At 36.9% G+C, this 15,505-nt stretch overlaps 1 protein-coding gene across 2 annotated transcripts in view; it reads left to right on the top strand.

Moving 5' to 3' along the window:
• LOC149433997 (dedicator of cytokinesis protein 2-like) overlaps positions 1 to 15,505 on the top strand; it is a 104,909-nt gene that overhangs the window by 31,100 nt on the left and 58,304 nt on the right. For both annotated transcript variants that reach the window (XM_089664244.1, XM_089664243.1), the window contains exons 10-15: positions 999 to 1,118; positions 3,487 to 3,576; positions 8,065 to 8,169; positions 10,895 to 11,036; positions 13,199 to 13,280; positions 13,974 to 14,058. In XM_089664244.1, coding sequence (XP_089520370.1) covers positions 999 to 1,118; positions 3,487 to 3,576; positions 8,065 to 8,169; positions 10,895 to 11,036; positions 13,199 to 13,280; positions 13,974 to 14,058 — 624 coding nt within the window. The remainder of the gene's footprint in view (positions 1 to 998; positions 1,119 to 3,486; positions 3,577 to 8,064; positions 8,170 to 10,894; positions 11,037 to 13,198; positions 13,281 to 13,973; positions 14,059 to 15,505) is intronic.

The raw sequence follows: 15,505 nt of genomic DNA, 5'->3' as shown, positions 1-15,505 counted from the left end.
TTTTGTTTTTAGTTTTGAAGGTTTGTAAAAGTTGATGCTAATCTCCACCCATTGTATGATATATTACCAGGCAATAGGTATATGCGAGTGCTAATATAAAGCGAGAGCAGCTTGGACACTTATAGCTACCACAGACGCATTTGAGAACATACTCGTCTCATCAGGTCAATCAGGATAGTTACTTCCAGGCGTAGTCAGGTTCCCACACTTGCATCTTTGAGGACCCCTCCAATGGTATCACGGTTTCAAGACACCTCTAAACTGGTCTCTGCGAGTGATGAAACTCGCAGGCAACCAAAGAATAATGCCACATAGCGTGATACTGCATTCAATGGGGTAATTTTATTCCAAGAAAGTTAAACGGCGGTCATCTTGCTACACATGGTCAGTTCTTTACCTTGTATGTATTTTAACTTTGTTGGAATAAAATTACCCCATTGAATGCAGTATCACGTTATGTGGCATTATTCTTTGGTTGCCTGTGAGTTTCATCACTCGCAGAGACCAGTTTAGAGGTGTCTTGAAACCGTGATACCATTGGAGGGGTCCTCAAAGATGCAAGTGTGGGAACCTGACTACACCTGGAAGTAACTATCCTGATTGACCTGATGAGATGAGTATGTTCTCAAATGCGCTTTGATAAACGCACTTCTGGTGAGTGCGCAATTTATTCATTCATCTTTATAATTTTCTCAATACCATTATATGGTAAAAGTTATAGTCCTCGAATCTTGAACTGATAGAATTCAGAGTTTATAACCTGCAATTCAAAGACTTTAACCACCCACAGGTGGTAACATACCACTGTCTGATATTTATTCATAATATCTTGTATTCATAAGATCATTTTTTATACACAGCGCTGCACTATTCCTTTTACACTATGATATATTACCGCATAACATATCAATAGATGCTTTGGGAAGCTAACCAGCTATGGGCTCTGCCTTGTTCCATTCTACTGTAACTTGTAACATATGAATATTATTTCCTTTAAGTGGTCAGATGAACAGTGTTCATCTCAGGTGTTGCAGACAGAGTTCCAGAGTTCACAAACCCAGCGGCAGCTAAAGGAAAACTTATATGAAGTCATCATTGGATACTTTGACAAAGGAAAGGTGAGTTATTTTTTCATGTGCTTTAGGTATATCTCAAATCAAGTTAAAGTATATAATCTCCCAAAATACCATCAAATTTCAAAAACTAAACGGATAAAACGGAGCATGTTAGACTGCTTAGCTAATAAAATGTTTTATTACTATAATTACAAATTTAAGAACTCAAGGCAAAATTATTATTTTCCCATGCAGTGGGGCTGTGTCTGCACTGCATGGGTTAAATGCTTGTTTTTTTCTAGGGGCTCATAAAGCAATGATAAATTTACCTAATCCACCAATCCTCCGTATGCAGGAACAGTCCCTGCCAATCCTGCTGCCCCCCTCTACACACACACACACGCATACTAGCAGTCTTTTGAATGGGCTGTTCCTGACATTGTCATGCCCATAGACCAGCTCTGGACGTGTGGACAGCAGGAACAATCCACTGCTGGACGTGGGGGAGTACGGTTTTCTGGAGGATCAGAGGAATGGGTAAGTACGCCTTTTCCCTGAGCCCCTGGACGAAACAAGCACTTAACCCATGCAGCTCAGGCACAGCCCCACTGCATGAGAAAATAAACATTTTGACTGGAGTTCTGCTTTAAGCTGGTTTGATACTTACTCTAAATGCTTACCCTGATATGTTTATTGTAACATCTATGTGACCATATACCCAGTGTTGACAACTGCTATAAATGCAGAGTACATTTATTTTTTGCATACTTAAAGTTACCAATTTTTGTTATGCATTTTGTCTATAAAAATAAAAAAAATATATAAAATAAGTTTTGCAAAACAATGTCAAAAGGAAAGCTTTATTGATTTTGAAAAAATATATATGTACATTCATTTTTTTATCTTAAGTTTTGGCAGTTTTTACATTGTTACATTGGTCCAGCTTGTACCAATGTCATTATTTGTGTACCATACCTGTGGTATCCCCATGGAAGTTGGAATCCACTGTAATAAGCACCACTAGTACAGTGATCTCCACTAGCATTTATGTTCTTGCTACCCTGCTGCATTGTGAACAAAGGAGGTCACCTGCTCGGCACAGGCACCATTCAGAGAATAATTTGTTTTTTTCTGAACGAGTGCAAAGCAATCTCTGATTGGACAAGGTGTAGAGGTGGGTCAGTGATGTCACGATCACCACCTCATCCAATAAGAGAACACTTTTTATCCACTGAAAAATACAAAGTGTTCTCTGAACTGTGCCTATGCAAAGCAAAGGTATTGCCAAATCACTGGGCCCATACTGCAAATGTAAAGATAGGTGTTAGAGTAAAAGTGATTAAAAGGCATGAAAGGCTTTTATCTAGTACACTGTTTTAATGAAAAACCCTGCTCTGTTTTTTTTTATAGTAGAACAAATCAATACCATTTTTTAAATATATGCATTAAATTCATTTTTTTTACTGTAATTATATCTGACAATTACAATAATAAACTGATTGACTTTCTAAAGAAAGTATTGAACATGCATGGGGCAATATGTTATAGCTGATTGTCAGTGTTAGTGGGGACCAAATCTGTCAGTGGCAGTGGGGTTTGATGGCTAGTATTGGCACAAAATGATGGTTGGTAGCTGCTGTGAATGTAGAATAATATTCCCAACAGCCTGCTGCATTGAAGGAACAAAAAACCACATGCATTTTTTTTTCTGTTGTCTCTTTACATTTGTACTGTTACTATTTTTTTCATTTCTTCTTACTGTGAAAAAAGTCAAACAATAAAATTTTTTGTTTTTTTTTAAGTGAGAAAAAATTGTGAATAAATTAAATAAACAGTACACACAAATGTGGTTGTTTCTGTGTATTTTTTATTTGATGTTTTCATCACGTGGTGCTTGATGATTTTTTGGATCAACAAAACCAAGAGATTATTGAGGACAGGCAACTTGAGATGAGATTTGACTTTGAATCCTGTTAGAAATTAGCAGTTTAGTGAATTATTGCTAGAAGTCACTAGATCAAGTACTTTATAGCTAATTCAGCTGGCTTAGGAGGGCCAAAAAGGGAGATTTTAAATAAGCAGGCCCCCTCACAATAAAAGACTAATATTTGTCCACAGTTACTTTTGGCTTTAGATATACTTTAAAGGCATCTCCCAAGCATGTAATTTAAACAGTGCCCAGCTCCCCATGTGCTTTTTCTGACAATAGCTTGACTCCTAGTCTTAAAAATTTCCAAAATTTGGTATCAATATTTCCCCCATAGACTGCAATAGTGTATGTTGCTAAGTTCGGGTTTCGTGGACTTTAAAAAGACGAATCACAAGTGAAATGAACCCAGCAAATTTGCTCTAGTGATACCTATTTAATTATTACAATTACTAATAGAGTATAGTTTAATATTTCATTATGTTACATTACATTACATTACAGATGTGGGAGGAAGCAATATCTCTGTGCAAACAATTGACAGAGCAGTATGAAATGGAAATATTTGACTATGAGCTTCTGAGCCAGTGCTTGGTAAGATATTTGTTTTAATATTTTACAGCAATTTTAAATGATTGTGCATGTATAGAATTAGATTTTTTTATATTACTAAATTTATTGCATCTGTAATGTAAATAACTCATTGCATAATACTGGATTTAGTATGAAATGTTCAATGTTCACTGGGGCAAATTTAAATTAGATCTAAATCTGAACATGAGGACATTTAATTTCCTTTATCGCTTTCCTAAATAATATTTTTTTTTCCATCTAATACTGTTGGGGTACCTCTGGAACCCCAGAACAGGAAGTACCTAAGTCAGGATCACTAGGCATTCTTTTAATAAGCATTGAAGGATTACTAAAAATTATTTTAATGAAATTTACAGATTTAAAATATTTGAAAGTAAAAACATGTACCTTTTGCTTTAGAATCCCCCTAAAAATAGCAGTTCCCTTTCTGGTATGTGAGTGTGCCTATAGAGTTATAGTGTATATCTGCAGTGTGAGATCTGTGGCACCGCTGTCTGTGACTGCTAAGAGGATTAAATCTAGGTTCACACTTTTACTGTGCTTTTCAGTCCACAAAAATATTGTGTGTTGTCAGCCCACAGTAGGCATTAAAGTATATTTCCACTTTTGCAGTCAAGTTTGAGAAAATCCCACTATATGTTTGTTATGTGTTCTCATTCACACCCAAAAATCATTTCAAAAAACATTATTTACCTTTCTAGGTGTTTGTTTTGGATTAGGCCTTGATCAGGTTGCAAGATACTTTGGATGATTTGAAAAGACAGCAAATTCAATCTGTCCCTACTAAAAAAGAGGGACGCACTGAGTTTTCCCTCACTAACATACAATGCCGAAGAGCAGCTTCTAGATATTTAACCCTTCATGGCAGACAGTTATGGCAGACAGTAGTCAAAATCTAGTTTAAAACTGACAATAAGATCTGCCAACACAGTACTGACAAGGTTAATTATGGTAAACATTTACTTCCCAGGCCCCCTCCACTTTACAGAGTCCCATCTTCATAGCAGAGGAAATCTTCAGTTTTAGAGTTTTCAAAAAAATGCAAGCACAAAACAGCAGTTTTTTCAAGTTATTCTATGTGGACGAGAGCATGAAACTTTAGGAGCTTAGTGCATTTCTGGCAGATCAGCAGGTACTTTTTCTGTACTTGCAGGGTCTTTTAAAGGGATAAAACAAAGGGAAATGTGCATGCATTGCAAATACAGTATGTGCTGCATATTTGGTTTGTTACTTTGCCTTGACATATGCTTTAAATGTAATATAAAAATGTGTTACCAACCTATAGTGTTTCAACAGCACAGTACATAACTTATATTGTACATTTGCATGTGAGAATATATTTGCATGATGAATCAGAAGAAAATAAAGAATCAATCTCTTGTTATACACATATCACATGTAATTTGTAGTGAATCCTGAAGTCCAGGTTTGAATAGTATAATAGCAAGCAACATGTCTGTGGCCACAAATATCTGCAGATGACATCCTCAGGATATGGCGGTTTCTTGAACTAATAAATATGGTGTCAAAAGAATATGCACCGTGGGGACAATTCATTAAAAGTTATCACATGAATTAAGTCAGTCACATGACCACATATCTCATGCAATACTGAAAATGTCAATTCACTATTGCTAGTATGCGGTATTTACCGAAAATAGCAAAAACACTTGGTAAATACCACATAAAAAGACCTTAAAGTCAATTCACAAAAGGAAATAAAATAAATGCATCCGGTAATTAAGTAGTGGTCCAGGCATGTGGTATGTACTGAGAACTGTCAGTACTGTCATGGTTGTTAAAGTGTTACTAAATCCACAACAGTAAAAATGGTCTGTATATGCAGTAAAGCATGCTTGTTATACTCACTGTGGAACCTAAGGGGTTAATCCTCTGCATTGTATAAAAAGGCTGTTTGATCCTGTCTTCTCTGCCCCTCCACTTGTTGAAATGTCCACCTGATACAGACTGAATCTGTAGTCACATGCACATGCTCAGTTTGGTGTGTATTGCTAGAGAGATTTTTTTTTTCTTCTTGGGAGGGTGCATGTGATCAGCACAGGGCTAATCAGCTCTGTTTAGACAGAGGGTCAAGGATTTCACATCCTCCTAGAGCAGAAAGAAAACTCCTCCTACAAGCTTTAACCAGTGCTCTCTTGAAGTCACAAGACTCTAACTGCTGATGAGAAAAGGAATTTAGCAGTTTATATTTACTAAAAATAATTGAGTTTCCATGTTGTGTGTACTGTGGGAGAACAAATAGAGTGAATGCGGGGTCCTGGGTTTAGTAACACTTTAAGGAATGGGTGGCCGCCGCATCCTTAACCGTTTCAATACCGTGCAATTTTACACCTTCCTGCCCAGGCCATTTTTCAGGTTTCAGCGCTCTCACACTTTGAATGACAATTGCGTGGTCATACAACACTGTACCCAAACTAAAATTTTATCATTTTCTTCACACAACTAGAGCTTTCTTTGGTGGTATTTAATCACTGCTGGGAGTTTTATTTTTTGCTAAATTAATAAAAAAAGACCAAAAATTATGAAAAAAACCCACATTTTTCTTTGTTTCTGTTATAAAAGTTTACAAATAAATAATTGTTCTTCATAAATTTAGGCCGAGATGTATTCTGCTACATGTCTTTGGTGAAAATAACCCAAATTAGGATGTATTTTTTAGTTTGTAGGAAAGTTATAGAGTTCACAAACTATGGTATAGATCTGAATATTGATCAATCCTGAAGTACTGACAGCCAATCTAATTTCTTGAGGTGCAAGAATGTCAGAATAGTACAGATATCCCCAAATGACCCCTTTTTGCAGAGTAGACAGTCCGACGTACTTCATAAGAGGCATGGCGAGTTTTTTGAAGTTGTATTTGTCATTTTTCGGAAAATGAAAAAATTAAAAAAATTATTTTCACTATTTTTTTTAACATACTGTCACCAGTGCAGTACAGCGTCATCATATAACTGGCATGGCGGTGAACAGGGACACTGACTGGTGACAGTATGAAAAAAAAAATTTTTTTTATTTTTTTTATTATATTTAATTTTTTATTACATTTTTTTTTATTTTTTTTAAGATTTTTCTTTCATATTTTACTATGACCAAAGTAGTACAATGTTACCATAGTAACATTGTACTACTTTGGGGAAGTGATCAGTATTTTTTTTTTTTTTTTTTACACAATTTGCTTATAGCAAAGAATTACTTTGCTATAAGCAAGCATTTACCTGAATGAAATCGATTCATTCAGCTTTTTTTTTTTTTTTTGTGCTTAGCTGTGATTTGGTCACAGCTAATCACATGACATGTGCATGTGATTACCTGTGACCATTCACAGCTAGGCACTAGTATACAATGGATGGCATCATGAATGAAGCCATCCATTGTATACAACTGTCATGTGACCTGCTGTGATTGGTCACAGCAGGTCACATGGTACCAGCAACGGGAGCCGGTACTCGGATCTGTCATCGGCCGTGTCCGAGGTGCACGGCCGGTGACAGATCGCGCTACTGCGCCGCTCTGCATTAGCGCAAACTGCGCATGTGCGGGAGCACGCCAAATGGCGTGCACCCAGACTGCAGGAACACTTTCGAAGCCGCCAAACGGCCATTGGCCGGGTGGCTAATGGTTAACAACCTGCCGGGCTGTATGCTCAGATAAGGGTCTGGTATGTATTTTGAGGGTGATTCCATGTCTTTTTAATTTTGTGTTTGGGTTTCCCTCAGAATCCATACCAGAACTGAAGGGCTTGGTAATGATAGGGGGGTTTAGGGGGGGTTTACACTGTTTCTTTGCTTAATTTCTAGCTACCGACATTTCATTTTTTTACATTCAGCTGGAAGTGGGGAACCCTGCTGACAGCTGATACATTAATGCATGTTTTCACTACTAAAATAGCACATGACTTAATAAAATAACTCATGCGATATTTTAGTAGCTTTTTTATTGAATGCCAAAGTTTATTTTTAAAATATTGTGCAGTATCTTACTGAATACTCGGATTCGGTAAGATGCTGCTTAGGAAATTGCCCCCAACATCTGGAAATCGTATGAGCATGCACTTCTGTCAGAATCCAGAGAACCAATTCTACCTGTTGATTATTTGCTGCTGTTAGATTTATTAAGTGTGCCGACTGTGTGTACATACTGTATATACCATGTTGTGTGCATTTATGAACAATAATATAATTTTAAACATTTTGAAAAGTCAATGTTAGCATATTTCAATATTTGTAATTTGCAAATCTATTTATGTAACTTTATTGTTTATATACAGTATATAAAAATGTGGATAAAAGGTAGTTTTTATATTTTTCATGAATCGTCAATTGTATTTTATTGTGTCTTTCTCTTTTCCTAGTTTAAATGTAATTATTGTGTATAACTACATAAAGTGAACGTAAAAATCAACAACTTTGCTATGGCCATTACATTAAGTATTTCAACTTATTTTTCTGTGTTTTATAACACTGACAGACTCAGCAAGCAAAATTTTATGAAAACATAATGAAAATTCTTCGCCCAAAGCCTGATTATTTTGCAGTTGGATATTATGGCCAAGGTTTCCCAACATTCCTCCGGGTACATGTTTTTTTTTTTTTTTTTGAGATTGAAACTAATTTTGTGAGTGCCACTAGAGTTGTAAAATGAGCAAGCCCAATATTAATATTATTCAGGATTTATATTGCACCAACTGTTTGTGTAGTTCTTTACATTATAAAGGGAGAAACAATACAATTCAATGCAGGAGGGTGAGACAGTGCGAGGCTCTGCCACTATGTGAGTTTAGGAAATTAAAGTAGAAATGACAAAGAATTTTCATTAAGGCTTCATGCAAAGTTCCAGACTTGTTTCTGAGTGGAGAAAGCTGTGTTTTGAGTTTTGTAATCCTGGATTGGGGCCTGGAGTTTGAAGGTTCCAAAGTATCTCGGTTGGGACAGAACCTTCAATCCTCTGTCTGGGTTTTGCTGGACGCTGGCAGACTGTGTGACATAGGTGTGCAGGGTTGCTGTAAACAAGGCTTACAAAACTTACATTGCATGGACTTTCCTTTACACTTTGTTTTGAATAACATTGGGCTGCCATGCCTTTAAAAAGCAGTTCAGACTGACGCAATCTCACTTAGGCTACGTTCACACTAGCGTTGTGTGCAGGCGGCAGAGAGGCATTTGGGAAGCGTTTTTACCGCTTCCCAAACGCCTCTGCCAATTCTGCATATTACAGCACATGGTGCTGTTCTAACGGAAGCGTTTGCGTCGCGTTGCGTCGCGTCACGGCAAAACGGAAGCCTCTGGTCGAGTCAGGAGGCGTTGAAGCCTGCTATTCTCGTCTATGGTGCTGCTCTGCAAATGCCCGGCCGGCGTTTGCGGTGCGGTTGCGACGCGGTTGCAGGGCATTTGCGGAGTGGTAACACCACTCAAACTGCATTATAGGCGTTTGTGGGGCGTTATTAACGCTCGGCAAACACCTAGCAACCGCCGCTAAACCGCGCATGCGGCGTTTGCGGAGCGTTTGCCGAGCGTTAAAAAACGCTCCGCAAATGCCGGACCAACACTTGCCAAACGCTATAGGGGCGTTTGGCAAGCGTTGGTAAAACAGCCAAGTGTGAACAAGCCCTTAAAGAGCTTAATCACCTCAAATTACAAGGGTTAGGAGGGTCCTGCTCCTGAGAGCTTACAATATAATAATAGGGACCAATACCCCAAGAGACTAGATTTACTTCTAATAGTTTATTCCCTAATTTTTTTCTTGGATGATATTTTAAGATCATTATATAGATTTAAGGTCAATAACCTACCAGCCTGGTATGTTGCAGAAATGCACACATTACTGCAATGTACCACACTGTACTTTATGCAAGTCGTATCCCAGGGAACAGAACACATTAAAAAGAATGGAAGTGAGACTTCTTCAAAGAGACCCTAGACCATTCATTGCAGCAAAGATCTTCCTATAAGATTATATGTCTATTTATGCTTGGTACACTGCTGTATGAAACTGCCATCTTACAGTAGATGTGCTAGTGCCAACAGACTCAGAGTGGTCACGCAAGTAACACACTATATTATTCTCCTTTGTTTTTTCATGACCTGCAGAGTAGAGGGGGTTATATTAGGGCATTGACTCTTTTTGTACTTGTCAAATTTTCTAGTAATTTCAAAGGTGAACAACAATTTTTTATGAAAAGAAAAATACTAAAAATAAGCATTTAAAATACCTGATTTTTCAGTGCTTGTACTTGCAGTTATTTAAGATGGTGAAATAAATGTTATAACACCTAGAAATGAATAGGCAAACATATTTAAAATCAGGAATATTGCAAGGATTATGAAAGACTTTGAGCACCTTTGTCAATCTGCACAGGGAAATCTGTGAAAAATGGTGTCTGTGGCTATATCATGTTGATATGTTTGTATTGCTTCAAGGGGAATGGTTAGCTAGAGCATGAGTTCACTGTATACATGGTATACAGAACATATGGTACAGTGCTTGTACCCAAAAAGTATGCTTTATTTACTGTGACACAGGGGAGATGCTCATAGATACACAGACTGTAAACCCCAAGACAAGGGATAATTAAAAAAAAACAAAACCTCTTCTATTAAGTATGTTTTTTTAAAACTTTGTCTCCTTTGACTCTTCCTTAAGAAATAACTTTCTGAAATAGGGATACTTAGTAACTAGCAACTGATACAATGAATGTTAGTCAGATGTGTGCAGTTTACAAAGTGCAGCAATAAGAAACAGATATAGTACAGCAGAGTTTAAAGATTAAAGCAGTAAGGAGTATGTAATGTATGGCACAGATTACTGAATTCAGTGGTCAGAATATGTCTGGGATATGTACTATGTAGATTAGTCAGTGTAGTGCTCCTTTACATGGTGATCATTGAAGAAGTGCCCCCTTACACTATCAGTCTGTGGAGAAAGAACCCATCTTATATTGTAGGTCTGTTGGTGCAATGCCCCTTAACTTGCACTATGTGCTCACCCAGAATAAAATAGGCAATGTTATTGAGAGTATGTCCAGCTATTGTTTTTTTGTAAAGTTTCTTTTTTGGAGTCTTATTGCTTACTCAAAATGGTAATTTAATTAAGTGTAGACAATTGCCTTTTTATTAGCTGATTTGAAACATGGCTTGTAAGGGGTTTGATCTATGATCCATGTCATTACAAATATACAGTAGTTACTAACACAGTTGCGTTTGCGTTTTGCTTTTACTTTCTATTATTTTTCTTTTTACTCTTGATGTGTGTGCTATTTAACAGTACTAACTTTTACAATGAAATGTTCTTAATTTTGTAGAATAAAGTTTTTATTTACCGAGGAAAAGAATATGAGCGGAGAGAAGATTTTTTGACACAGCTAATGGGCCAGTTTCCATTTTCAGAAAAACTGAATACAACCTCATGCCCAGGAGATGATATAAAAAACTCTCATGGACAATGTATCCTTAATTTTACATACTTTGCTATTCTACATGTTGTATACACTATTAGTTGCATTCATAAAGTGTGCCCTTCTTATTCAGTTATGATCATGACATATTGAATGGATATCTGTTTAGTTAAATGAAATCTCAGCCAGTAACATGATATCACAGGAAGCAGGGTAAAGCAAGGTAATGGCAGCTCCATAGTAGCACCAATGTAAAGTCATCCCATTGTAGTTTCTTTACAAATCAGATACCTACTTTTTATAAACCATGCCATATACAGACTGTGGGAAAGGGGTTCTTCTATTCACTTATTTGATCTCATATGTCCCTTCACATAAGTTCTTTTATGGGTGAACTGGAGACACAGGAATACACCACTGCTGTTTTGTTATATAGTTACTGCGACTAGGTAGAAAAGGGTGGTAGATCATTACCCAAAGATCCAACACATGCTTAAAGGTGGTAAAATAAAGTTTAATCTGCAGTCCCTTTGTCATTGAAAAACACTAGTTGGTGCATGAATTGCGTTGTAGCATCTTTCACTACAAAATCTCTCAAAATTGCCTTTACTCAACCCTCAGTAATCTCTGGAGGAACAGAGTACATTGTCTGTATTTTCCCCCAGGAGCAAGATTCCGTCTTTCTCTAATGATACCTTCTCCAAGGCCTTTTGTAGCTACTTTACTGCCCAGCAAACAGAGCCATGTCTCCTGATTGGAAGAGATTTTCCTCCAGTCATGTAACAGAACACTAGCTACCGTTTACAGAGGGAGATAGGGGGCCATAATATTATAACACTCCACCATCCTTACAAGCCCCTAAAAATATTTTCTTCCTGTCTGTTCTGTGATATTGAACCATAAAATGAGAAGAGCTTCAGACAATAGCCCTGATTTCACATGCAATTAAGCTTGTATCAAAAGTACAACTGCATAGCTTCAAAACAGAAAACTGGCCCACTGTGATACAGCTACAGACATGCCAAAAGTTGGCACCATCGACAACATCACCACAAAAAAAATCTTGCAATCAAATCAGATCAATTAGTAATATCTATGCCTTATTGACTTTATCAAGGCATTGAATTGAGCATAACATTCTTAATGAAACATTGTCAAAAAGTGGTGTGCATGTGTGTGAGGGAGTGTGTGTGTGTGTAAAAGATGTCAGTCTCATAGCCACTATATATAACAAGTGTTTATCAGATTGATGCCAAACATGAACATGCAGTAGAAAGAGTTGTGCTGCTATTATTTGGTTTATATCACAAGAAATGTAGCTGGAGAGGAGCTATGCTAGATTGCAGATAAGAGAAAGGAAAGGGGAGGCAGGAAATGATAGGCAGCTATGAGGCAGAAGATTGACCAAAAGACAAGTCCAAATAGAAAGCAATGGTAGAAGCAAGGTTCTTGGTTTGAAGTTCACTAAAAATTACAAATGGCCATGGTAGACGTAATGTAATATCAAATACACACAAAATAAAAGAATTGAAGGATATAATAAAGAAGGGAGATTACGCTGCACAGTATGTTTCTGTTATTCACATGTCCTGAGCACAACATGGTTTGTAATCGCGCTATTTGTTATTGAAATGTATTAAAACAAGGAAAACAAATGTGAAATATCAAAGACAGATCATAAAGCAGTATTAAACGGTCTTTATAGCACATTGAGTACAATAAAATAAACATTCCCCATAAACATTGTTAAAATTCTTACACCAGCATTATGAGTTTACAACTTTCAATGCTGCTGGCTCCTGCTCTCTCAGTGCTGCTTCCCTAAGCTTCTGGTATTCACAAGAAAGAGCTAAATGTGGACAGTGCAGTTTTTATCATTGGCAATTAAAAGATAGAGAAAATACATACTCAGTAAATCATTCAATCAGCTGCTGAAAGTGCTTAAAGCACTAAGGGGTTTAATATTACTTTAATACATCAGCGATATCAGTTCTCATACATTTGAAGATTATCATTAGAATACTTAGATTTTTTTTTTTATTCAGTTCAGAAGCAACTTGCATTTCCATCATTAGCTCAGGTATAAAGTTCAAAGAACTCAGTATTTGTCTCATTTTCCAGTACTTACATCAAGTTTGCCAAAATCTTAGTATTATTTTAATTATAATTATAAATAATATTCAATATTGCCTTAACAACTTGGCATTGCAGACATTCAATGTTTCACAGTGCAACCTGTGCTTGAAGAGCAACCCCAGTTCAGAAACAAACCAGTGCCTGACCAGATAATAAAGTAGGTATCAATCACTAGCTTACCTTTAGTAAATGCAGCATTACACCCAGGGGCGGACTGACAACTCATGGGGCCCCCGGGCAATAGGGGATCATGGGGCCCCTGTGTTTTTGCCCAAACTCAAAAAAGCCTATGAAAAAGGTACCAGGGGCATCTCATGGGGCCCCCTACTGGCCCGAGTTTCCAAATGGTCAGTCCGCCCCTGGTTACACCTGTCTACAAGCCTGTCTTTCCAACAAGGTTTTTTCAGGTACTTTAAAACTTGGTAAGTATTCTAACTAGCATAATTGCAATGGTGTCTGGATTGCATACGCAGTTCAGTGAATTGCTTTACATGCTTACTGTAGTTGCTACTTAAATGAAATATCTATATTACAAATTTGTTTTGTCACATTAAAGCAAAATCCCCACTATAACCTTTTATCATTTGTAGATCCTTATCAAAAAGATACTGCCACTGTTGTGAATTATCTCATATGTTACAAGTATAAGTGAGAGTTCACAATTTTGTTGCTAATTATGTCATCTAAAATGCAAAAAAAAAAAAAAATCAATAAAATTAATGCAGTTATTATTTGTATGGCTCTATGGGGTAAGATTTCTAAGTGGGCATTCAATTATAGTATGATCATGAGCAAGAGATAAAGTTTGCGCCACTGTCTATTTTACCTAAAACTCCTTCATGTTTTACAGCTTTTATAAGTCAAATTATGTGCAGAGATTCCACTACTCAAGACCTGTTAGGAAGGGGTCCATTGATCCAGAGAATGAATTTGCTGTAAGTATATTAAACTTCCTGTATTGCTGTAAAATAACAGAGCTCAATTCTTTGAGGACATGTGGGTGTAAGCCTTCACCTTTATTTTGTCTAAATGTTTCTGGACCATATCAATTTTGGGCCATTGAGTTTGTTCTGGCACTGTGTCAATACTCTAAATTATCTTGTAAAGGGCCTACATTCTAAGACCTGACCTTTATACTATTATTATATTTGAATAATTTGGGGGGTTGTCCTACTTTCTTTTGCAACTTGTCGTTCATTTTGAATTTTTGTTGCCTTGAATTCCTTTTTTTATTAAATCAAATAATTTTACTGACATGGTATACAAAAAAGAATCATCCCACCTCTTCAGAATTTCTCCATCAACGGAACGAAGGAACAACTACCATAAAATAAAGGCATGTTTATATAGTAAACCAGTGTCATCTTTATATTATCTTAGCAGGTAACAAAAGATACAACACCCGATATTTCCACAACAGAACATTCAAATATCTTGTCATACATGAAAGTGGTTCTAAAGGCTGAAGGTTTTTTTTACCTTACTTACAGCATTGGGACCCTTACATTTTAATACATTTAAAAACGATATAGGGTCTGGGATTAACAATAAAATTTCAGTCTTTGCAGATGACACCAAGCTTTGTAGTGGAATAACGTCCTTACAGGATGTCTCCAACTTACAAGCCAACCTCAATGCACTGTTTAATTGGGTAACTATGTGGCAAATGAGGTTTAATGTTGATAACTGTAAGGTTATATACTTGGGGGCTAAGAATATGCATGCATCATACATAATAGGGGGGGTACAACTGGGGGAGTCAATGGTGGAGAAGGATCTGGGAGTTCTGATCACAAGGTTAATAATGGCATGCAATGCCAAGCTGCGGTTTCTAAAGCGAGCAAAATCCTCTCTTGCAATAAAAGAGGTATAGACTCCAGAGAGAGATATCATTTTACCCCTGTACAAATCATTAGTAAAACCTCATCTGGAATATGCAGTTCAGTTTTGGGCACCAATTCACAAAAAGAAAATTGGGGAACTGGAGAAAGTGCAGAAAAGGGCAACCAAACTGATAAGAGGCATGGAGGAGCTCAGATATGAGGAAAGATTAGAGGAACTGAATTTATTCTCTCTTGAGAAGAGGAGATTAAGGGGGGATATGATCAACATGTATAAATACATCAGTGGTTCATATAGTGAACTCTGTGTAGAGTTATTCACCCTGAGGCCAATAGAGGACAAGGGAGCACTGTTTACTTCTGAAGGAAAAGAGATTTAATCTCCAAATACGGAAAGGTTTCTTCACAGTAAGAGTTGTGAAAATGTTGAATAGACTCCCTCAAGAGTTGGTTCTGACCAGCTCAGTGGATTGCTTTAAAAAAGGCCTGGATTCTTTCTTGGATACATAGAATATAACTGGATACTAACATTTATAGGTAA

The sequence above is a fragment of the Staurois parvus genome, unplaced genomic scaffold (genome assembly GCF_062004578.1).
Source record: "Staurois parvus isolate SC_StPar_1 unplaced genomic scaffold, SC_StPar_1.0 ptg001865l, whole genome shotgun sequence".
NCBI classification, from domain to species: domain Eukaryota; kingdom Metazoa; phylum Chordata; class Amphibia; order Anura; family Ranidae; genus Staurois; species Staurois parvus.
The sequence above is the reverse complement of the archived record's forward strand: the minus strand, read 5'-3'. Positions and strand labels throughout refer to the sequence as shown.